Source organism: Sarcophilus harrisii, chromosome 6 (assembly GCF_902635505.1).
Source record: "Sarcophilus harrisii chromosome 6, mSarHar1.11, whole genome shotgun sequence".
NCBI classification, from domain to species: Eukaryota; Metazoa; Chordata; class Mammalia; order Dasyuromorphia; family Dasyuridae; genus Sarcophilus; species Sarcophilus harrisii.
The window spans coordinates 35,670,803-35,693,562 of NC_045431.1; the positions used below are offsets into that span (position 1 = coordinate 35,670,803).

The 22,760-nt window shown below is 32.9% G+C and overlaps 1 protein-coding gene and 1 long non-coding RNA gene across 11 annotated transcripts in view; one reads left to right on the forward strand and one right to left on the reverse strand.

Moving 5' to 3' along the window:
• Window positions 1-22,760, reverse strand: part of FRYL (FRY like transcription coactivator) — a 262,394-nt gene that overhangs the window by 98,567 nt on the left and 141,067 nt on the right. For all 9 annotated transcript variants that reach the window (XM_031942465.1, XM_031942463.1, XM_031942464.1 and 6 more), the window contains 7 exons: window positions 14,538-14,641; window positions 14,034-14,142; window positions 12,753-12,839; window positions 7,836-8,007; window positions 3,819-3,951; window positions 3,594-3,701; window positions 355-592 (listed from right to left, as the gene is read on the reverse strand). In XM_031942465.1, the coding sequence (XP_031798325.1) occupies window positions 355-592; window positions 3,594-3,701; window positions 3,819-3,951; window positions 7,836-8,007; window positions 12,753-12,839; window positions 14,034-14,142; window positions 14,538-14,641 (951 nt within the window). The remainder of the gene's footprint in view (window positions 1-354; window positions 593-3,593; window positions 3,702-3,818; window positions 3,952-7,835; window positions 8,008-12,752; window positions 12,840-14,033; window positions 14,143-14,537; window positions 14,642-22,760) is intronic.
• On the forward strand, window positions 13,013-19,785 carry LOC116419898. Of its 2 annotated transcripts, none has more exons than XR_004230228.1 (3): window positions 13,013-13,601; window positions 13,996-14,192; window positions 19,206-19,785. It is a non-coding gene; the product is annotated as an uncharacterized LOC116419898 (long non-coding RNA). The 2 variants fall into 2 exon arrangements; XR_004230227.1 differs by having other exon boundaries at window positions 13,021-13,587.

Here is a 22,760-nt window from a genome sequence, read left to right on the forward strand (position 1 = left end):
GATATTTCTAACAACTTATACTTTTATAATTAAACACCGTGACTTCATTATTTATTTATTTATTTATTTATTTATTTACTTATCTATCTATTTATTTGTGCTGAGCCAAATCGGGTTAAGTGACTTGCCCAGGGTCACACAGCTAGGACATGTTAAGTGTTTGAGTACAATTTTGAACTCAGGTCCTCCTGATTTCAGGGCTGGTGCTCTATCCACTGCGCCACGTAGATGCCCCTCAGATGCCCCCCACAATTTCATTTTTAAGAGGAAGAAGCAAAGCTATGTTCACATAGCCTATGTTCTACAGCAGATTTGTTGTTGCTCAGTCATAAAGTTTTACTGAATGTATAGTACCTGAGAGTCTTGGTTTTTATTGTGCATTTGGGCTGCTTGCTTCCACTGGTTTATTAACTGCACCAACATTTTTACAGCATTGTCAAGAAGTGTAGGATGGACATCCGTAATTTCCCGTACAATGAAATACACAAATCCTGAAAGAACATCTTCTCGCCAATCTGGAAAATCAAGCATTAGTGCCTGCAGAGTATTGAAAGCCAGAGCGCGTAGTTCCTCATCCATATGGATCGTAAGCCTACCAAAAACAAAGGGCCATTAGAGGATGCTTCACAACTCTCCCAGTATTTAGAGAGGCTTATGCCTGAAAATGTACATTTTTAGCTGTTGGATAATGAACAATGAGAAATATTAAATTAAGGTTCACTGGGCCCTTTTCTGGGCTCCTCCCATTAGCCTATTAATCTACACATATTTTCACCCATTTAAAGTTATTCCTTTCATATAATTATTTCAGCAAGAAGCTTGAACAATCACTTTAGAAAAAGAAAACTATCTTTACAATTAGTCTCAACATATATATTTTGACTAATTTTTCTTATACCTGATAATCACTTTTGTGACAGCGACATATAAGATGGCTGATGATGAACAAAATGTAAATCATAATGGAATATTAGAAAAACAATTCTTGGGAGATGGGAGTGAAAATGGAACTTAATAGATCGCAAACATAGAATGAAGTAAATAGGGTAAGAGCAGAAAGAAATGATTAAAGAAATGAAAGTGAAATAACATAGAAGAAAACCTTCAAGATTAAAGAATATATGTCTGCATATGATAAGAAGAAGATCTGGTAAAGTATTTTTTAAAACCATGAAAACAATAAAGGGAAATGAATACCATTTTAAAAAAACCAGGACTTTATATAGAATGTAAGGAAGAGAATGATAAACAGAAAAACCATAAAAGAAATGGTTACAGTAAAAGAAATAAGCAATAATATATTAATATGCAAACAAGAGATTCAAGTCCTGGGTGAGAAGAAATAATTTTGGAGATTGACTATAATGACAAATGCATCAGAGTAAGAAATAGTCTGAATGAATAAGGTAAGTAGGTAGTATTAAAAAGATGCCACAATTACATGCTTGGGAAGCTGGGAAGATGGAGTTATCCACCATGACAGAGAAGAGTTGTGTGGTTTAGGAGAAAGGAGAGATCACATCTTCACCCTGCTGAACTCAGTTCTGGTCTTCACTAAGCCAACCTTCAACTGACAATGAGACTGAAGAGAAAAGAGGTGACAGCGCAACAGCCTTGGCAGCAGCAGTTACCCAAGGACATCGGCAATGACCCAGGGTCAGACCGAAGGTCTCTCAAGCCCGGGACTCTCTCTGTCACTCTGTAAGAGAAGACCTTACACTGCCTTCTATGACACCAATTGTAATAGTTTCATCCCAGCAGCCTTGGCTCCCCCAACAAGCATTAGGGATCAAGGGCCCATGAAGCTATCGAGATGCTTTTAGGAGTAACATTTCACAAACGTTCTCCTCGCTGTCTGGCTCAGGAAAGCCTTGAAGATTTATAAGCATTACTCAAAGACAAAATACAATTCAGATACCACTGAGACAAAATCTACAAGCCATCCCAAACTTGTCATCAGAGTAGAATGTCACCACGGTTAAATACATCTCAGGAAGTCATTCCTAATCTACTGTATCTGGAAACAATACAGACTAACTCTTCTGAAGTAAATGAATTAGTAACTGGAAAAAAAAAAACTGCTGTGAAAATAAATAGCAGGAAACCCTGGGACCCCACCTCCCCTAAAAAAAAAGTTAAATTTTGAGGAAATAAAGTGCATGCATTTTATCCTCTTGGAGGTTTATTTTTTTTGTTTTTTTAATAATGTTTATAATTACATTTTGCTGGGCACAGCAGAAGTTGAGGCTTCTTTGGGTAGAGGGCAAGGTGGGACTATTAGGATAACGGGGATGCTGAAGATGGAAAGAGTGAATAGGAATGGAAGGAGGCTTGCGGCTTGTGGAATTTGTAAGGCTCATGATATGTAAGATTCAACTTTACTAAAAGCACTATGTCTTTGCTTTAACCTTTCAAGTGTCAGCAAGCAAATGTAAAAAACAACTCACTCTCATAAAAAAATTATAATAAGCATTTCTTTCTTGAAATGAATCAAAATGGAGAACAAGTAAGAAAATTAGTGATTTACTGTCCCAAGATTCAATTATTTCCCCTTATATCCTGGACAACAAATACTACTATACTCACTCATTTCAACTCAAAACACCTTAGAGCATGTACATGTAAATGCCCATGCATGGACTGTGCATGTGAAGGTGAGGGCAATGAGAGATGCATGGGATATATATTCCAGAGGTCAAAAGGAGAGGGACAGAGCAAATTCTAAGTCAAGAATATCATCAGGAAAATAAATCATTTGAAAGAGGGGACTTTTAAGGCCTTGCCTAATTCTAGAGTCTAGGACTATAAGGGTTCTCAATTATATTTACCTATATGGCAAATATAGTAAATGTAACTGATTGAGATCTTAAGAACATTTGCAGTGTATGGGCAAAACCAGGTAAATATAACTAACTGAAAATACTGCTGACACTGTTCTCAAAGGTTACTGTTAAATATATACTGCACAATTAACTTGGTCACTTTTTTATTCTAACTACACCAAAAAAAAAAAAAAAAAAAAAAAGAGTATGGTTACTATAGAGTTTTTAATCAAAACTTGGAAATATTTTTGGTGCATAGGGAAGTAATTAAATATGCTATTTTCAGTAAAAAGACATAACCTGCTAATAATACCAACAAAAAAGTTCACCAATGGAGAGAAGTGAATATAAGATGTCAAACTAATAATTGGAGAGGTAAATTTAGTTTTAGTATCTGTCCAAATAAACATGATGGGGTTCTGGGCATTATATATGTAAAGGGACAATACAGGGGTATAAGTCCCAAAAAACGTCATGGAGAGTTACAAGATGAAAAAATTAAAAAGCAATGAGGACCAATCCAAATCAACAGTCAATATAACTAAAAATTAGAAAACTGAGATTTGTAGGGGACAAGACACAGAAGTTAAAATGAATGGGAATTATAAGCTTGACAGAGAATTAAGAGAAAAAGTGATAATTAGGATGCTAAATAAAATATAGGGTTTATAAATTATTTTATTCATTCATTTTAAAGACAAAATTGGTGATTTAAAGTCTAGGTGCGAGTATTAAAATTTCCATAGCAAATAATAGTTTGATTTCATTTACCTTGCTAACAATTCAATGAGGTCTGTTCTGCTCATACCATCTGGAATCAATCTTGGGATAGCAGCAATACATGTTCTAAACAAATCAATCTTCGGTTTTCTCTCACCCCTGAAAAATAAATGATATTAAATGCAAATCGTTAGTGGAATTAAAATGTTTAAATTTTTCTTCTGATAACACACAAAAAAGAAATGGTATAGAGTAATAAAATAATTCATTACATACGTGATCATATCTTCAGGTTCCTTATTAGACATTTGTATACTAGTCATACACATTGGTCTTCCAACTTCTTTGTCTAAATGTCTAAGTATGCTGTCTAATGCTTTTCTTACTTGAGGGTAGTATATTGACATTCCTGAAAAAGAAATAGAATACCACTACTTTTTCTTACATATTTTTTTTTTACCTTTATAATTTCTTTTGCCACTTCAAGTTAAGTATTAACGAATCATGGTTATCAAATACTCTTGTTAATATTTTGACAATTTTGCAACTGAAACATATGATAAAATAATACAAATGACTGTCTATAAATTAACTACAACAAGCTTTTTTTTTTTTTTTTTTTTTTTGCTAAGGCAATTGGAGTTAAGTGACTTGCCCAGGGTCACACAGCTAGGAGGTGTTAAGTGTCTGAGACCAGATTTGAACTCAGGTCCTCCTGACTTCAGGGCTGGTACTCTGTCCACTGCACCATCTAGCTGCTCCTACAACAAACTTTTAATACCAGACTTGTTTCTTCTGCCCCTCAGAGGACTTCTACCATCCAGTATTTAAATTTCTTAATCGGTTTTAATACTGGCAAAAGATACTACTGCTACCAATAGTAGTACCAACCTTTTTACTACTATTACTTTCAAGATTACTAACTTATTCTAATTATTTTGTTGATACTTTACTTAAGATACTCCAGTAGTAACAGTAATTAGTCTGTATAATTACAGCTGTTATTTTGCCCCTGATGCTCAAGTCCTGACCATTGTCTACAGCTTTTGGTAAGCCTATCAGAAAGGCATATTTAAAACTATAAGTGCTATTAATTCCTAGCAAAGAATTAAGCAAGAAAGGCAGAATGGAGAAATTAGGGTCCTAAGTTATGTCTTATTATGGTTTTTGTTTGTTTGAGATGAAATACCAGAATGTCAGGTGAACCTATTTTCAAAGATAATTGCAAAAACTCATTATAAAAACACATTTTTCCCCATGACATGTCACTTTGAATTACTTATATCTTTGTTCTATTATAGACTTGACAATAAACCAAAATTGATAATACAAATGAAAAACACCTTCTTTATTTGACATTTTGATTGCCTACATCATAACGTTCCTTCATTGTCAGGGTTAAGGGAGAAGTCACTTCATGAATATTCCTAAAAAAATTATGTAGTTTGGGAAAGACAAACAGTTCACAAAACAGCCCTTCAATCTCTCAACATATTTTCTCAAATAAAGGTTTAAAAGAACAAGCTGTTAACATTAATTTCATAAGATGTACCACAGCTCTTCACCTCAACCAGAAAATCAAAAGACACTTAACTAATACCATTGCCTATGTGTCAAGGACTGTGCTGTTTCAAAATAGAAAGAAATCAAACATTATTGTCCTTTAAGATCATATAATCAAAGTAGGGAAAATAAGTCATGAAAGAACAACTATAAAACAAATCAGAAACTAAGTGCAAAGGAGAAGTCCATATAAAATATTATGCAAAAAGCTGAGCCTAGAGGGGACGAGAAGAGTTTTGATTTACTAAAAATGGGGTAAGAATATTCTGGAAATAGCAAATAACATACATCGCAAGAAAAGGAAAAGGAATCCATTCTGAATGTGGGGAATGGTGAGAACAAAGGGGCAGAGAGGAAAGGGCAGGATGCAAAGAAATGGTCACAAAAACAGCCTGGCTGGAATGTAGGCTCATAAAAGAGAGACAGGCTGGAAAAGGACATAAAAGCTAACAATACCCACTGGAGTTTTGAGCAGAGTGAGATGACCAGAACAAAGCAGAGTGAAGAGCTATAACCAGCTAACTGTGAAGAAGTAAGAAAGGATAAAGATCAAAAAAAAAAAAAAAAAAAAAAAAAGACAGGACAAAGAAAAGCATTATAAGAATGAGAATATAGTCCAGTAATAACATCAACAGATCAGATGATATTAATAACTCTTCAGGGGAAAAGAAAGATGTTTCAGCTGGAATGCAACTATAAGAATTATCATTCTAACCAAATTTATATGAAAATCTTTGCAAAAATATATCTAGATAGAATATATATATGGGTTTAGCCCTCTGCTACATACCTAAATATTCTGTTTATTTAAATTACTTTGCTGTGATTCAAAATGATTTCTTGTTTAGTTTGGTAAATATAAAGAGAGATTTGTGAGTTATGTTTTTGAAAATGTTTGCCCAAGGCATGCATGACTTGAACCTAAGTTTATCTTTCAAGCATTATAAGCATGGAGAAGTAAAAGAGGAATGGGATATAAAAAAATTAGAGAGAACATTAATTAATTTGCCAAGAAAAATCCCATTCCCAATAATGCTAATTAAATGTACTAAATTTTACTTGATCAAGGAATTTGAAATCAAAGAACTTTAAGTTCTAGAAACTGTCCTGTTTAGTTTGATAAAACTAAAATGTAAAGACATGTGAGCAGTGGCTTTGAACAGATGTTTACTCAGGGCATTACTTGAACTTAAGTGTTTCTTTCAAGAATCCATGTTTCAGTGAGTCTGAACTAAGTCACTTAACCTCTACTCAAACAAATCCTAAAAGCATAAAACAGGAAAATTAAATTGAGTAATTTTCTTTATGCATAAAAATAATAATAACTAAAAATAGCAGCAAGTATAGATGGGAGAAAAAGTGATCTGGAAAGAAAAGGTATTTTAGAGGAAGACATGCTTTCTTATAGCCATTGAACTATATGGATGAATTCTGCATTTGCAAATCAGAGTACGGAAAAAAAAAATTTTTAAATGCTGGGCTGAAAGTCAGTAAACATGAATTCCACTCACTGCTTAATCAATAAATACATGAGTGGGCTTGGAAAAGTCATTTCCTTACATAGAAAATTAAGGCAAAAGTGAAAGATAAGAGGAGTTTGGTTCTTCCCTTAGATGTGGGGCTCAAAAGAAGAGAGAGAAACTGAAAATATGGAAATAAGACAAGGAAAACCTGTTGCTGAATCCTTCTTGAGGACAGCTTCATTATTGTTAATGAGATTATACATAGGAATAATCTAAGATTGGGAAAATGTGTGACTAAAAGTGTAGGTGAAATGTATCTTTTAAAAAAGTTATTTGCTCATTTGGAACTATGCCCAAAAGGCTATCAAATTGTGCAGACAGGGTTGCTTTGATCCAACAGGGTTACTACTAGGTCTATATTCCAAAGAGATATTAAAGAAGGGAAAGGGACCTTTTTGTGCAAAAATGTTTGTAGCAGCCCTTCTTGTAATGGCAAGAAACTGAAAAATGAGTGGATGCCCATCTGGTGCAGAATGGCTAAGTTACATATGTATGTATGCAATGTATATATATGAATGTAATGGAATATTATTGTTCTATAAGAAATGATGAGTAGGCTGATTTCAGAAAAGTCTGGAAGCACTTATATAAACTGATACTGAGTGAAATGAGCAGAACCAAGAGAACATTGTACACAACAACAAAAAGATTATGTGATGGTCAACTATGATAGACTTGGCTCTTCTCAACAGCGTGGTGATAGACTTGGGATGGAACATGCCATCAGCATAAAGAAAGAGAACTATGGAGACTGAACATGGATCACAGAATAATATTTTCACCTTTTTATTTGGTTAGTTTGTTTTTTTATTTTTCATAGTTCTTTCTCTTTTAGTTTGACTTTTCTTGCACATGACAAATATGGAAATATGTTTAAAAAACTGCACAAGTTTAATATATATCAGATCTTTCTGTTTGGGGAAGAGAGGAGGCAAGGGAGAAAGGGAGAAAAATTTTGAACTTACAAAAATGAATATTGAAAACTATATGTTTTGGAAAAATAAAGTATTGAAAAAAGTTATATGCTCTAATTCAATAGCTATTTGAAATGACATATAAATGGAACTGTTCATTATTTCAATTATATATAATTGGATTTATAATTGCAGTTATAAAAAGTTATATTTAAAAAATATTATTTTAGATATAATTCTAAAAAAGCAGAAGCATAAAATCAATTCACCATTACACAAACATAAACACTAACCTATGACTTTTGCTTCTTCATCTGTCAAAGTTTTATTAAGAAAAATTTTCTTTACACGAAGAGTGTTTCCTGAGGGAAGAATGACTCCTGTTGTTGGCATTGGTGGCTCACCATCTTTCTGCTGCAAACTGTCTGCTATCACAAGGAAGACTCTGAGACCAATGTTCATCCTCTTCAAAAAAAAAGTTCAAAATGAAGAAATTAGAGCTTTTACTATCATCATGAGCTTTTCTACTGATTAATATTAATTTTGCAAAAATAATATTAAATTTATCCAAAAAATATAGTATATATGAAATCAAGGAAAACCTTTCTGTTTACCTTTTATAGTCAGTCTAGGAAGCTAATTCTGAGGACAAAGTACAAAGCAGAAAATATTTCTGAGGTATAAAAGGTACCTGTTGCCATTCTACCATATTTTATATGGGATCATGAGATGATAGGAGGGAAAGGCTCATCAGAGAAAAGGGTCGTAGCTCATTCTATCCTTTATTTTCTGGCTTTGGACTATTGAGAAAATACCATAAGCAAAGAAGTATCCAATTAGGTTTGGCAGGAAGTGCTGTCTTTTCAGTAAAAATTGCTCGTTTTTAACATAGGTCAGGCTATTACTACTGTTAAATTAGATGGATAAGAAAAAGAAAAGTTGAGGGCTAATATCTCTGTTGGGGGTAGAAAGTCTGTTGGTATGAAAAATTGTCACATTTCCCTTTGGAAGTAAAGTTGTTACTGGATGTACAGACAGGGCAGCTCTGCCACCTTCCTAAAACCACGAATGCTAATTTTAACTTCCTCTTATAACAAAGTATACATAACCTTTCTTCCTTGACAGTATTTTATTTCACTCTTATTAGTTTTTCACTGTAATAAAATATTTTTAAATAGGACAATAGAGAATAAAAAAAAAAACGATTTCAAGAACTTAATTATAATTTACAGATTACAAATACACTCTGAGCACTTTGAGTCACAAAATATTGGGAAAAAAACTACAACAAAAGTAAAAAGGCACTAAGTTTTATTATTTCCTTAAATAATTATTGCTCATTATATGAGTCACTGCAAAACTGAACTGTCGATATCCATATTTTTTTTTCCTTTATGTCTACCACTTCAAATGCTTTCTATATATCAAGAATGTTAATCTGGATAATGTTAAACTGGATCTTTCCATCACTACTGGCTCTACTTGTGTTCCCTTTAAGTCTCTCTCTCCTCCCCCTCCCCCCAATAACATTAAAATTATTAGTTTCTTTACTTCAAGGCAGGGAGAGGGGAAGGAATGCTTCTATTAATAATCACACACACACAGAATTGGTCTAAAAAAATTCAATAGTTAACACATTCAAAAATGTGTAACTTAATTGCCTTCATCCTCCTCATTATTTCACAGTTCTTATTTTTGCACAAAGTAGAATCTGAAAAATCTCATCATTTACAGGACATCATTCCTTCAATGCAGATGCTCTACTGAGTATCCACATAAGTTACAAACACATCAGCTTGCTCAGCTATCTTCCAATCTTTGTTTTCTTTAAGTGCCATTTCTACTTTTTCATACAATACACCAATAATTGGCAAGTTGATAGAATCAAATGTAGCAGGTACATTGTTATTGATGTAGATGACAATTTGTTACATTTTTCATCTATTGTTTTCTCTTCTTTTTACTGTAAATGTTCTTGCTAAAATTGCTGGCTAATTAGGTCTTTTACCAGACTTTGGTCAGCCTGCCCTCCACCAATTCTATTTCATGAGAGAATATTATTTTTCACCATCCTTTTCCATATAATTTTATGAGTGAGTCTATGGCTGCTATAATTCTCTTCTTGTCAAAGAGATTAAGTATTTACTCCTTTACTATAAATAAATAACTGCATTAACTGTTTGTTGCCTGATTAAGACAGTTTCTAGGGTCTTTTGGTCCTTTTGTTATGGCAACCATCTTTAAGAAATAGTGACAATATCTGTTATTATTTAGCTTTTTTGTTGTTTTTTTTTAAAAACCATTCTTGTCGCTTGTCAATGACTAACCTGGTCTCAAAAGAACCCTCTCTTATAATAAAAGACTACAAGCTAAGTAAAATAAATCAACACAATGCTAAAGTCTAACAAAATATGCCTCCTTTCATAGCGATATTCACACCTCTCTACTCAGAAAAATGGGACTTTAGTCCTCTCAAGTCAAGGTTTAGCATTCACAGATTAGAATTATCATGCTTTTCACAGTACATGATTATGGTCATTGTACATGTTCTTCTCTCTTCACTCTTTATCAGTTAATGTGAGACTTGCCATTTCTCTGAATGCTTAATTACTTAACTTGTACAGAACTAAACTAACATAATTCCTTTAAGCCACAATTTTATCAATCTTCACATGAAGCAAAATGCACTTAATTCTAACTCTTTTCCAAAAGAGTTAAATCAATTCAGACTCACAAACAACTGCATTAGTGAACTAGTTTTCCCTCAGAATGATCTACATTTATCATTGTTTTTCCCCTTCATATTTTTCTGAAAAGTGTGGGTAAACAAATCAGTCTGATGCTGTTTTAATAGGAGACCCTTTCTTTTTTTTCCCCCATCATTTGGTTGTGTTCTTTGCACTAACAAGACAGCTGGGTCAGAATGACTACTTCATTAGGAAGTCAGTTCTTTGTTAAAAATACAGTCAATTTCTTTTTTAGAATGTTTTCTGGTGCTTGCCATTCCTTATGTTTTTCAACTCTTTTCTTTAATAAGTATCCATGGCATGCAAGCAAGAGATGTTTATTATAGTTTTCAATTCTTTGATCCCTTGTTTCTTAATCCCAAGACAAATTTTTCAATATGTTTTTAAGACATCTTCCTTTATGTCCATTTTTTCACCATCAATGTTTTAATATGGAAGATCTTATTGAGTTTGTGAAATTTCTCTACTACCTCAACTTTTACAAGAGCTATTGCCACATAAGCCACAATAACCTTCAGGGGGTAGCTTTTTTTTTTTTTTTTTTTAAACAAATAATTACACTGTTCCATACCTATCCAACTTCCTTTTGTTTTCTGTTCCAAGAGAATGTTCCAGAATCTGTGTTTGACCTTTGACTGTTTAATATTTTCATTAATGTTTCAAACTGAAGCCCAGATAGCATTTTTATCAATTTTATAGGAAATCCAATGCTGAGAAGGATCAGAGTCAGGATCTAAAAGGATCCTGACAGGTTACAGCACTGGGTTAAATCTAATAATGTTACATTCAAAAGAGATAAAGAATCTCAAACTTCAGTTCAAAAAATCAACTTCATAAACATAGGATAGGGAGGCATGGTTCTATAGTTTTTTTGATAAAGATATGGCGTAAAATTTAATTTGTTATTAGGTAATATTATGATGTGGTTGACAAAAAAGCTAAATTAATCTTGGATTGAATTAAGGGAGGCATAGACCTAAGAAAAGAATTCAGAGCTATTAGAACTTCAATTTGCTGTCCTTATTAGCCTTTTCCACATTCACTTCTGGCAGCCACAGTTTCAGATGTACAATGATAAGCTGAAGAGTACTGAGAAGAGAGCAATCAGAATGGCAAAAGACCTTGAGGATGTTTAATTTGAAGGACAAAAGATAAAGGGGCAATATGATACATATCTTCAAGTATTTAAAAGTCTTTCAGGTGGAGGCAACATTGCTAGTTTGGACCCCAGAGAGTAGAAAAAAGAGCAAGAATATAAATATAAATTGTAAAGAGTTGGTAGAATCCTTCTACCTGAAGACCTTTGAAGTGAGGTTGAATACTTATTAGGTGTGGTAGCAATTTCTTTGGAGATAGGTTGGACTACTTAGCCAAGAGCATCTCTTCCAATTCTCAAAATCTATGATTCTGTTGAAATATCAAGTCTGAAATAATGCCATTTCTAAAGTCATACATTAACTCATTAGTGAGTAAATTTCTGACATTCAGGGTACCAGCAGTGAAATTAATTTTGATAGACAACCTAAAAATCGTGATTCTTCACACTCTGCCTCCTTTCCCAGCATTTTGCCACTGTCATTGCAGAACTGAAGGAGACTCCAAGGATTTGGTCATTTTTGCAATTTTTTTTGTTTCACTGGAAGTTAATGTTGATCTAGTGGTCATATTTAGCAAGGCTATAATTCACAAACATGTAGTCTGTTGTTGTGATGGCATTCAAAGTATTTCTGGCATGGCCAGACTTGTCATAAGCTTGTACCTTGCCAGTTAGTCTTTAGGAATCCAGGGTTGGCACCAAACTACAATGAAGTATTAGAATATGATGTCTGCTTAGGATATACCAAAGACTTCTGCTATACTCTATATCAATGTTTCTTAACTGGGAAGTCAAATCTATGATAAAGCATGAGGAAATGAAAGCAAATTAATTGGCAGATATTACAAAATCTTGGAAATATACTGAGGCACATTGGAATGGTAGATACAAGGTAAAAATACATAGTATTTAGATGAATTCTCCCTTGAGAGTAACAGATAAATATTATTTCTCTCAATCCCAAACTGGTCACTTCCAGCTTCTTCACTCTCTATTACTTCCAGATGTCTCCTGGAGAGGGATAGGTAGTTATCAGCAATGATTATCCTTTCACTGTAGAAGTACAGGTCATTTTTAACCCATTTCATCCCTTGTCAAAACAGTCAAAGGATAACCCACACTGTATTTTGGGGAAGGAATGGAAGAGAAAAAAGATTTTTTCCCCCCCAAGATAAGGGATAACATATAGCTAAAGGGTAAATGTGATATGTCTAAATAGTTTGAGAACCAACACTCCATGTTTTTCAGATTTCTAATCAACAGCTTAATTTGTGTCTTTGTAAGCAAATTTTTAAGTGTTTCATTTATGGAGGATATTAAAAGTTTAAAAAGTATAGACAAAATTGCAAAGATATCAGATCTTTTACCTCTGGATTAATAGTGAAGGTTTTAGTAGATTTTCCAACACTGAGAAGATCAAATATTATTTCTTTCATTGCAAAATCCAAACGTTCCTAAAAGAAACATACTTTTATTATGTTATATACACTAAGGATATACTAGCAAAAATACAAATCCAAAAACAATGATTAATTTTGAATTGGCTAAACACAAATTACTATGCTAGATGCCATAAAGGATAAAACATTCTAGAACACACACACAAGTTCCCTGTTCTAAAAGAGATTACAAGCCATTCAGAAACAAAAGACAAAAACATTTAAAGTCAAAAAATAACAATGCAGTGTCATAAACGTAAAATTAAAATTAAAACTGTGTACTTTTAGTCCAGAACAGAGTGAGAACCTTCCTTATACGATGGACTGCGATGGAAAGGTTTTATGAATTTAAACTGCATCTTAAAAAGTAGGATTTAGAGAAGCAGACAACAAGGACACAGGAAAATGGCATAGAAAACGACTAATTTGGGGAAAATAAAAGGCCAATTTAATGAAAGCACAGAATCACACAAAAGGATAGTGAGAGATAAGGCTAGAAGAGAGCATTAGGTCAGATGATATAGAGTCTTGAATGGCAAGGAAAGGAGTTTGGACTTCGATGAAATGTGAAGTCATTGAAGGTCTTTGAGAAAGAAAATGAGGTGATATAGGCAGTGTTTTAAGACAATCTGACAGCAGTGGCTAGAATGGATTAGAATAAAGGATCAATGAGAGAACCACCAATGAGAAACATATTACAATAGCTTGGGGGTGAAATAATGCAAAGAGAGAAAAGAAAGGAAGAGATGCACACACCAAAGAGGTATATCTTAAAATGTAAGTGGGGGGGAGGGGGGAGAGATATTGCATATAATATTTAATGTTATTGAAAACAACTACAACATAACCTCATCATTTTTGTTCTCTAGTGATTAAAATAACTATCATTCTGTCAAGTTCAAAATAATTTCATTTGAAAACATTCATATTTTTCCCATCTTGGTTCTAAAGAGGGTAATTGCATACTCTGGAAAAAGAGTATTAAATATATACTTATTCTGTATCCCTCCGTCAAAGATTTAGACAACAAATCACAATAACATCAAGATATTTTTACTATATTTCATAAATCTTATTCAATATAATTATTCATTAATAATATTCATTTTTGCCTAGATTTTCTAAATGTTCTTAACTGTGAAAGAACTACTTTTTATTGTTTGTTACTTAGAAAACAAATACAAATGTACTATTCTATGGTGAGCTTACCTGAGCAATGAATTGGATAATCTTGACAAATATGTTAAGTGGCGTATCACGAGGGACTACGCTACGGGAGCCTTTTGGGAAAAGTGCTGATACTATGCTCATAAGACGACTAGAGAAAAAATGAATTTACAAATGAGATGAAAAGCTGCTATTGCAAAGGTACAATAAATATTTCTTTTTTTTTCATAATTCTTTAAACTTCTTTTCTTAGTAGTAAAAGGCTTTTTATTTCTTATTCATCATTATCATCATAGTCTTTAAGATTCATATATAGGTCTTTAAGGTTTGCACAGTGCTTTTAATACTTTACTTCATTTGATTCTCAAAACAACATTGTGATAACAGAAGCTGAGATAAAGTTATTTGCTCAAGATCACAAAATTAGAAGGTTTCTGAAGGACATCCAAATTTTGGTCTTCACCTATCTATTATTTGAAACCCATTAAAGTAATTTTATTTGATGTGATAATTTATTAAATGTTAACATTAATAATTGGTACTCACCTCTGAGTTACAGTGTTGCTTTCACATTTGATTCTAATTACATAAACCCACAATAGTCTATATAGAGATTCCAGTGCAACTCGGGACATTTTGGGATCTTTATTCTGTTAAAAAAGAAAAACAAGACCAAGTATTATTTCTTCCAAAATTTGTGCTCTTAAAAATAATTAAAATCTTTTAATTCCAAATTACTTGCTCAATAATTATTTACAAAATTAATTCCCATTTTCCCATCCAAAAGTATTTTAAAATGATTTCAAGCACAAACAGTAAATCAATTATTATTCATATCTGGCAAAGCCATTTTGAGCAATTTCAAAATAAAGTCATTAAAATAGTTATTTAGGAAAGATATAAACAGCTAAGGGTGATTGATCATGGCTTTGTCCAGGGTAATGAAATTAAAAATACCAAAATCAACAATTCAGAACTAAGTGATCAGGAACAGTTAATTCAAATGAGAAGCTACTAGATAGTTAAGATTGTTGTTAACACCCCGTATGAGTCTATCAGTACCCAATACTCAAAGGTAATTATGATCTCATCAATGCAAATATGTTCTCTATTGATAGAGCTTACAACCCAATCATGTCTGCCTATTTTGTGTGACTCCAGCTCAAATCTCCTAATGTTGCTACCCAGTGTGTTAGTAGTATTCCTCTCATTCTCCCTTAAAGAAAGTTTTATTCCAGATGCAAGGATAGGAATGGGTCAGGAGATAATCCTTTGTGTTCTTACTCAACTTCGGCAACTGAACCTCTTCTATATGAAAGGAAAATAAAGCAAAAACACTCAAAATGGCAACTTTGTCAATATATTATATTCTGCCCTGGTTCTAATCTACTCCCACCATCTTTTTTTTTCCTCATTTCTTTGATTTGAATCATTTATAATTGTTTCCACTTAGCCATTTTTTTGGATAAGGTTCAGTCTTGCATTTAATATACATCATGAACCTTCTAATCTCATCCATAAATTGTTTCTGGGTGAAGTGAAAGAATATTGGCCTTAAAAAGATTAGCTTTTGTTTCAGGGAGAAGCATGAAGTCTTTTAAATGACTATAATTTCCCAAATAAGCCAGTCCACTCTTCTTGGTGAATTTCAGTCCATGTATTGTCCATTTATTTTCTACTTGTAATATATATCTAATACAAAACACATATACACATGTACATTATATCTATCTACACACATATAACACATGCATATATATGTATATATGCTAATGTGAATGAGTCCTATATTGCTGTCTACTTGCAATGTCTGTTCAACACAAACACACGTATACATAATATATGTATGTGTACATATATGTATGTATGTTGATAAATGTAAATGAATCCTACAGGTTGTCCATCCAAATGAGGAAGAGGCATTCTTCATTCACCTGATTTTTACTGTGAATAGTCTGGCTAAGTTCTTATTATGTATTTCATTTAGAAAGTTCTGCAATGTTAATGAATCATGAAATCAACACAATGTAATCCACAAACAAAAGCATTTGAAGGACCTCACCATCTTGAAAGAATCCATCCCTCAACTTGTATTCTGTGCTGTATCTCCACCATGACAGCAGTGAACATCTTTTCTATGCCTTGCTTGGTATTAATGATCAGAGAATAGTTGAACAAGGTGACCTATGTTGTCACATCTTCAAAAAATCTCATATAATTCTGACATATGCAAGACAGATAGCTTGTTGGAATAAAGATTTTCAAAGTCGCTCTATTGTATCAAATGCATTATTACAATAATAAGCAATAAGCACAGTTAAAAGAACCCACTGTTTGACTGATAATGTTTGTGGAATACAACTTGTGAAAATCTATCTACTTTATCCTAATGATTCCCTCGACAAGAATGCTCTTAGTGAAGGTGTAGAATAGTTTAAATTTTTATATTTTATACATAGGAGATTAATCATATGGTTGGGCCATTATGGATAACTGCCCTTTTTTGATTATCATCTTTGAAATCTATTACTCCAGAGATATTTATGGGATCTGTCATTATTCTTAAAATTGTCTCCAGCACAGATCCTCTTTCATATCCACTTGGTCTTGCTTTTGATTTTTTTCAAACCAAACAATTTTTTATTCTCCAGTGTCACATTCACTTTCTCTATTAATTTAAGAGAGATTGTGATAATGTGGAAGCTCTCTTTTATGCTGAAATGTTTCTCATAACAATGTGACCAAAAAGTTTGAACAGAGTTCTCAAAAGAAGATATGAAAACTATTAACCACCATAAGATAATTCTAAATCACTAATGCAAACCAACAATTAACATCCATAAAATTGGCATTAATGCTGCTAGATCACTAATTTTCAATTTCATTTTATACTGACTGCTTCCCCATTTCCAACAAATAGACCCATGTTTTGCCTCATCTGCAAAAAAACACTCATTTTATCAGTCCCTGTCTGCTAATGATCATCCTATTTCCCTTCTTTTCACATCTTTGTGAAGATCATCGACAACTCAAATTTGATCAGTAGATAGGGACCCTTGGGACTTAACTATTGTCAATTCTATTTTTGTAACATCTCTAGCTTATGTCCCTTCCTCTGAAAAAGCAACCATACTGCTAAAGGCCACTGTTGCCTCAACACCTGGATTATTGCAATAGGCAGCTCACTGATCTTCCTGACTTCTCACTCTCTCCTCCATTTAGCTGTCAAAATGTTCTTCCTATAACACAGGTTTGATCATGTCAGCCATTCCCTAATACCTCCAGGATCAAATTTCAAATCTTGTTTGGCCATTAAAGCCCTCCACACTCTGATCCCTTACTACCTTTCAGTCTACCTTATTCCCTTTTCCACACTGTCTAGGAGCTACTGACACTGGTCTTCAATTTTCAACAGATTTTTCATTTGTTGTCCACCATACCTATAGTAGTCTTCCTCAGGCTGACTTCCTAGTTTCTCTGGCTTCCTTCAAGTTTCAGCTAAAATTACATCTTCAAGATACTTTCTTGATCTTCTTTAAATGTTAAAGCTAGCATCTTTTCTCTTAGATTATCTCCAATTTATGCTATACATGGTCCGTTTGTATATATATTTATTTGTACACTGGCTTCTCAAGAGCAATTCTTTTACTTTTCTTTGTATCTCCAGTGTTTAGGACAGTGCCTGGCACATAACAGAAACTTATTAAATGCTTGCTGACTTGACTGATGAACATATATTCCAGAGGGATTAAAAACAGAGAGGTACCAAACATACCAAAATATCTAATACATAGCAGTACATTTTGTGGTAGCAGAGAATAAAAAGTAAAGTTGGCACTCTTTAAGGAAAGGCTTAATAAACTACAGTACTTAATATCATGTAATAATACTGCTCTGAAGAAACTACAAGTATGAAATATTCAGAGGAGCAAAGGAAAAATTATATGAATTGATGCATAGTGAGTTGAGCACAATCAGGAAAACTATAACAATATAAATTTAAACTACAAAAAAAAATGAAACAATAATGCATAATTATAGTAACTTAAGTTTGATCTCAAGGAAGAGTTGAAAAAATGCAACTCCTTTCTCTTTAATGGAGAGGTGGAAGATTATGGATATTTAATGCTGTTACAAATTAACCAAATGTGTTGGCTAATTTTACTGAAATGCTTTTTTCCCCTCACTTTGTTAGTTTTTAGTAAGGAATAATGATGAATATAGGAAAGAGAGGGAGAGGGATGAACTAAAAAATGAATGTGACATAAAAAAGGGATCAATAAAAATAAAATAGAAAAAGAAATATCTTTGCAGGTCTTTTCAGTTTTTGTTGTTGTTGTTGCTTTTCTACTTAAATGATCTTGGGATGGACTATTTAACTGGTTCTCTCCCTAAACTTTATTTAAATTACTTTTTCTCTCTATTATATCTTACATGCTCATAAGGCACCTTTGTAAGATTTCACAAAAGAATTCATATCCTAAAAATGTCTTCTTTGGCCATCACCTCTTTCTACCTGCAAAATCAGTCAAATGTTTGTTCATTTTGGCAGTTTTTAGGCTCTTTTAATCTTATGAGCAACATTATGTGCGTCAGAAAAAAAATCTATTAGGAAATTGCAGTTTATATTGATGTCTGTTCTTCCCCTATTTGTATAAATTAGATTGGACTGTTTTAAGTCAATGCTAGATTTTCTCATTTTTATTCATTTTAAACTTTTTTTTTTTATTAACTTGTACCTCTGCCCTAACAATCAGTGGTATGATTGCAGAGACGACAGCTGATCCCAGAATGACTCCTCCAACAATCAATTATATTTTAGCCATGTTACTCAGTGCCCACCACATTTAGATTACTTTCTCCAAAAAATATGAAGGCGGCAGGCTTTTCTTGAGACTATGGGAGACTCCTCTCCGTCTTAACTCCTTTTCCACCGTCTTCTCATGTGCCCGCTTTGCACTGAATTCCTCAAGATTAAAATACATGTGACTTAATGTAAAAGTATTTTCTTCAAAAGTATTAGTATTTCAAAAGTATATCAGTATTTCAAAAGTAAAAGTATTCTCTTCAACATTTTTCTCTTCATTGTCTGCAATCAAAGCTCTTGGTGCATATTGTACCTATTTTCTAGCAGATTTTTTTTTTTAGTTATTTATCAGGAGCACTGCAATCCCAGATTATCAAATGATCTACTTTCCTTATTTTCCTCTCCAGGAAGAATGTTTGAACCAGACATCTTTCTCCTGTCTTCTGATATTATTTATAACAATGCCAAGATTTTTATGAATAAGTTCCCTCAATTGCTTTTCTTAATGGTTCAATGAAGACTTGACATGCAAAGAACCAAAAGTTAAGTTAATATTTACTTAAGTTAATTTTTTACCCTGAGCGAAAGGAGGAAAGGTGAGACCACTATATGCTGATCCTTGACCCTTTTCCATCAACAAGAATGCACAAGTGAAAGTGAATAGCCCAGGCTAAGAATTACTTTTTATTTTTCTTTGTTTTCAGAGTTGTAGGAGACAAGTATTTTGTCACCAGGTGAAATGAACTTTTTAATTGAGCAAGGCTGATCCTCAGAAAGAAGACACACATTGGTTCCTGAAACTTTATTAAAAATCTTTCTAGCATCTGTAGATATGCCATCTGTCAAATCTCGTCTCTACTTGAATAACTTTAAAAAACCTAGAATAATCTCCACAAAATGAAGACCAATGTTATAGACTAATTTTCTCTGAAATACATTTTTTGTAATCCCTTCTTATATTATTATATCATGAAATAAACTGATTTCAAAGCACTGGTCATTAGTGCCAACTTATTTATTATGGCTATAATTATACTGCATTAACATGAAAATGTATTGGTTTAAGGGATTAAATTTGTTTAGAAAATATTCACTTCCAAGACTCAGGGATTTCCTTATAAGTACAAAAGCATTCTATCTGGTGATATACATATAAGAACACAAAAACAATTGATGCTAAAAGGAAGAGAAGAGTTAAAAATAATGATCTTTTGAATAATTACTTTTTGAGCCCATTTAAGCCAATAGGAAAAAAATTAATATGTGAAGTGGCATTCTAATTGGTGACATTTATTTAATATTTGAAAAAAACAGTATGTATATGCCCTTTGTTTTCCTATAAATTGTAGAAATCACCATGCTAGAAGCACAAATTTTAAGTGGATAGCTTCTGAATTATTCAAAAGCAGTAAGATATACACTATAAATTTTTTTTTAATCCTAATCTCATTCAATTTTATAAGCATTAAAAATGAGGTTTAGTTCTTTGCTATGGCTATTCAAAAATTTTCTTTTTTTTCTTTTTTAAATTCTAAGGGTTTAAATAGATCTTTAAGTTCCATGAAATGGATATGAATTATACAAATTTAGATAAGTTTGAAATCATAACAATTTTGAGTTCTCTGTCCAATTAAAAGCAAACCATGAACCAGGAAGCAAATGATGCACTTTCATAATCATAACCCAAAGATAAAAATAGCACTTTAATAAAGGAGTAGCTAAACTATCTTGTCCTTAGTCCTGAGATTATACATATCACAAGCACACACACATGCACACCCAAATGTGACAGAGTGCAGAAAATGCAGACTTTGGAATCAGAAAAAGGGCAGGTTCCACTCCTGCCCTGTGCCACACTGGCTCTGCGTCTGCCCTTTCTTTCCTCCAAAACATTGTTGATTTCTCAGTGCAGAAGAACAAGGTACAGTGAAGTAGCCAGAGTGCATTAGCTGAGTAAGTTTCCATTACCTACTTATAGAAGATACATACTACATATATATGCATATGTAGTATAATACACACATTTCAGTTATAAACAGAAATGAAGTAAGCTTCTCAAGTAAAAAATACTAAATGACAAAAACTCTAACTTTTTCACTATCATGATTTGAATTCAAAATCCCAGGAAATATAACAAGTTTGGTTTTTTTTTTTTTAAATAAAAAAGGTAATAAGATTTTTTTTCTCTATTGTAGTTCATTTCCCCCCAAAACACAGTTAAAACATCAAATACCTAAAATTAACTGGCAGGGAAAGCCAATCTATTTGATAATAACTTCTTCTTAAAATTTAATTCAATTTTTTATAATAGCTTTTTATTTTCAAAATACATGCAAGGATAGTTTTCAACATTTACCTTTGCAAAATCTTGTGTTTCAAAATTTTCTCCCTTCCTTCCTCCACCCCATCCCCTAAACAGCAACACACACACACACACACACACACTCTCTCTCTCTCTCTCTCTCTCTCTCCATATATATATATGTGTGTGTGTGTGTGTGTGTGTATATAAACTTCGTTTTTTAAGAAAAAGTAAATCCATTTCTTGAAATAGCAAATGATTAAGAATGGCAAAATGAAGCCAGAGGAAAAAATTTAAAACACTCTATTTTAATAAACAGAAAACAATGCATTGTTAACGATCATGCCTATTACTTGTAAAGGAAATATTCCTAAAATCTTGGGCTACTTGAAAAGATAGTTGTAAGTAATCCGAATTAAGCAGTATGGTATAAAGTTTCTTGGCTTTGGAGTTGCAGAACTAGTTTCAAAGCCTAGACCCTGCCTCTTCTTATCTATGTGATCCTGACCAAGTACTCTTGACTTGCTCTTCTCCTATCTTTGTATAATCAGCTCCTGAATCTTGTCAATTTTTTCCTTCAGGTTACATCTCACATCAGCAACTTTCTCTTCATTAAAATGACTCCACTACAAGTTAGGTCTGAATCACTGTGATTAATGAAATAATCTCTGAAATGATCTCCCTGCATCTAGCATTTCTCTTCTCTCCAATGTATCCTTCACACAACTGCCAAAAGCACAAATATGTATGTCACTTCCTTCCTCAAGCATCTTTAACAGCTCCCTATTACCTCGAGGACAAAATACAAACTCCTCAGCTTCTCTTTCTATTTTGTCACAAACTAGTTCCTACCTACCCTGCCAGACTCATTTTATTTTTATTAACATTCACATACTCAAACTGGAATCCTTGCTGTTCTTCATACACAACATTGGATCTCCTGACGAAATGCCTTTGCACAGCCTATTATCTCCCATGCCTGTCCCCCATTCCATCTTTGCTTCTTAAAATGTGCACAGCCTGTCTCAAAGTACAGCCAAAGTGCCTCTTAAAAAAAGCTTTTCCTTGTTATTTTCCAAGAGCTTTTGTTTCCTCCCGAAAATGCTCTGTATTTATACTTTTTATATGTTTTGTATGGCCAGTAAGTTTTTCACTTACTGTGAAAACTCACTAGAGTTTTTCAAGCTCTAGATCTAAGACACTATGAGCTCCCTTTCCTTTTAGTAATTTACAAAAGTCTGAGGTGATATTTTTATGTAAATTTTATATACTGATTCATATTTCTATCATACTTATTCTTTTATGTTGTAATTACCTGTTATGTAGTGTTGAAATTTTTCAAGGGCAAGATACAGATCTAAAGCATCAACTTATGCAAACTGTCAAATAAAAAAAGTGAATTCTAACTTTTAAGAGAAAAGAATTATCACTTTGATTACATATAACTGGCCTGAACTAAACAGTAGGAAAAAAGAAAACTCAAGTGTGGTACCAGTTTGTTTTGTTTTTTAAATTGAACATCAGCTCCTTCTTTTAAACTCATTTTATCTGTGTTGTCTAAATATCAGTTTTGTTCTATGAAGAATTCAATACAAGACAAACTCCTGGGAGTTGTTTCTCTTGGACGATACTGAAAGCAGCATTTTAACAGAGTAGACAT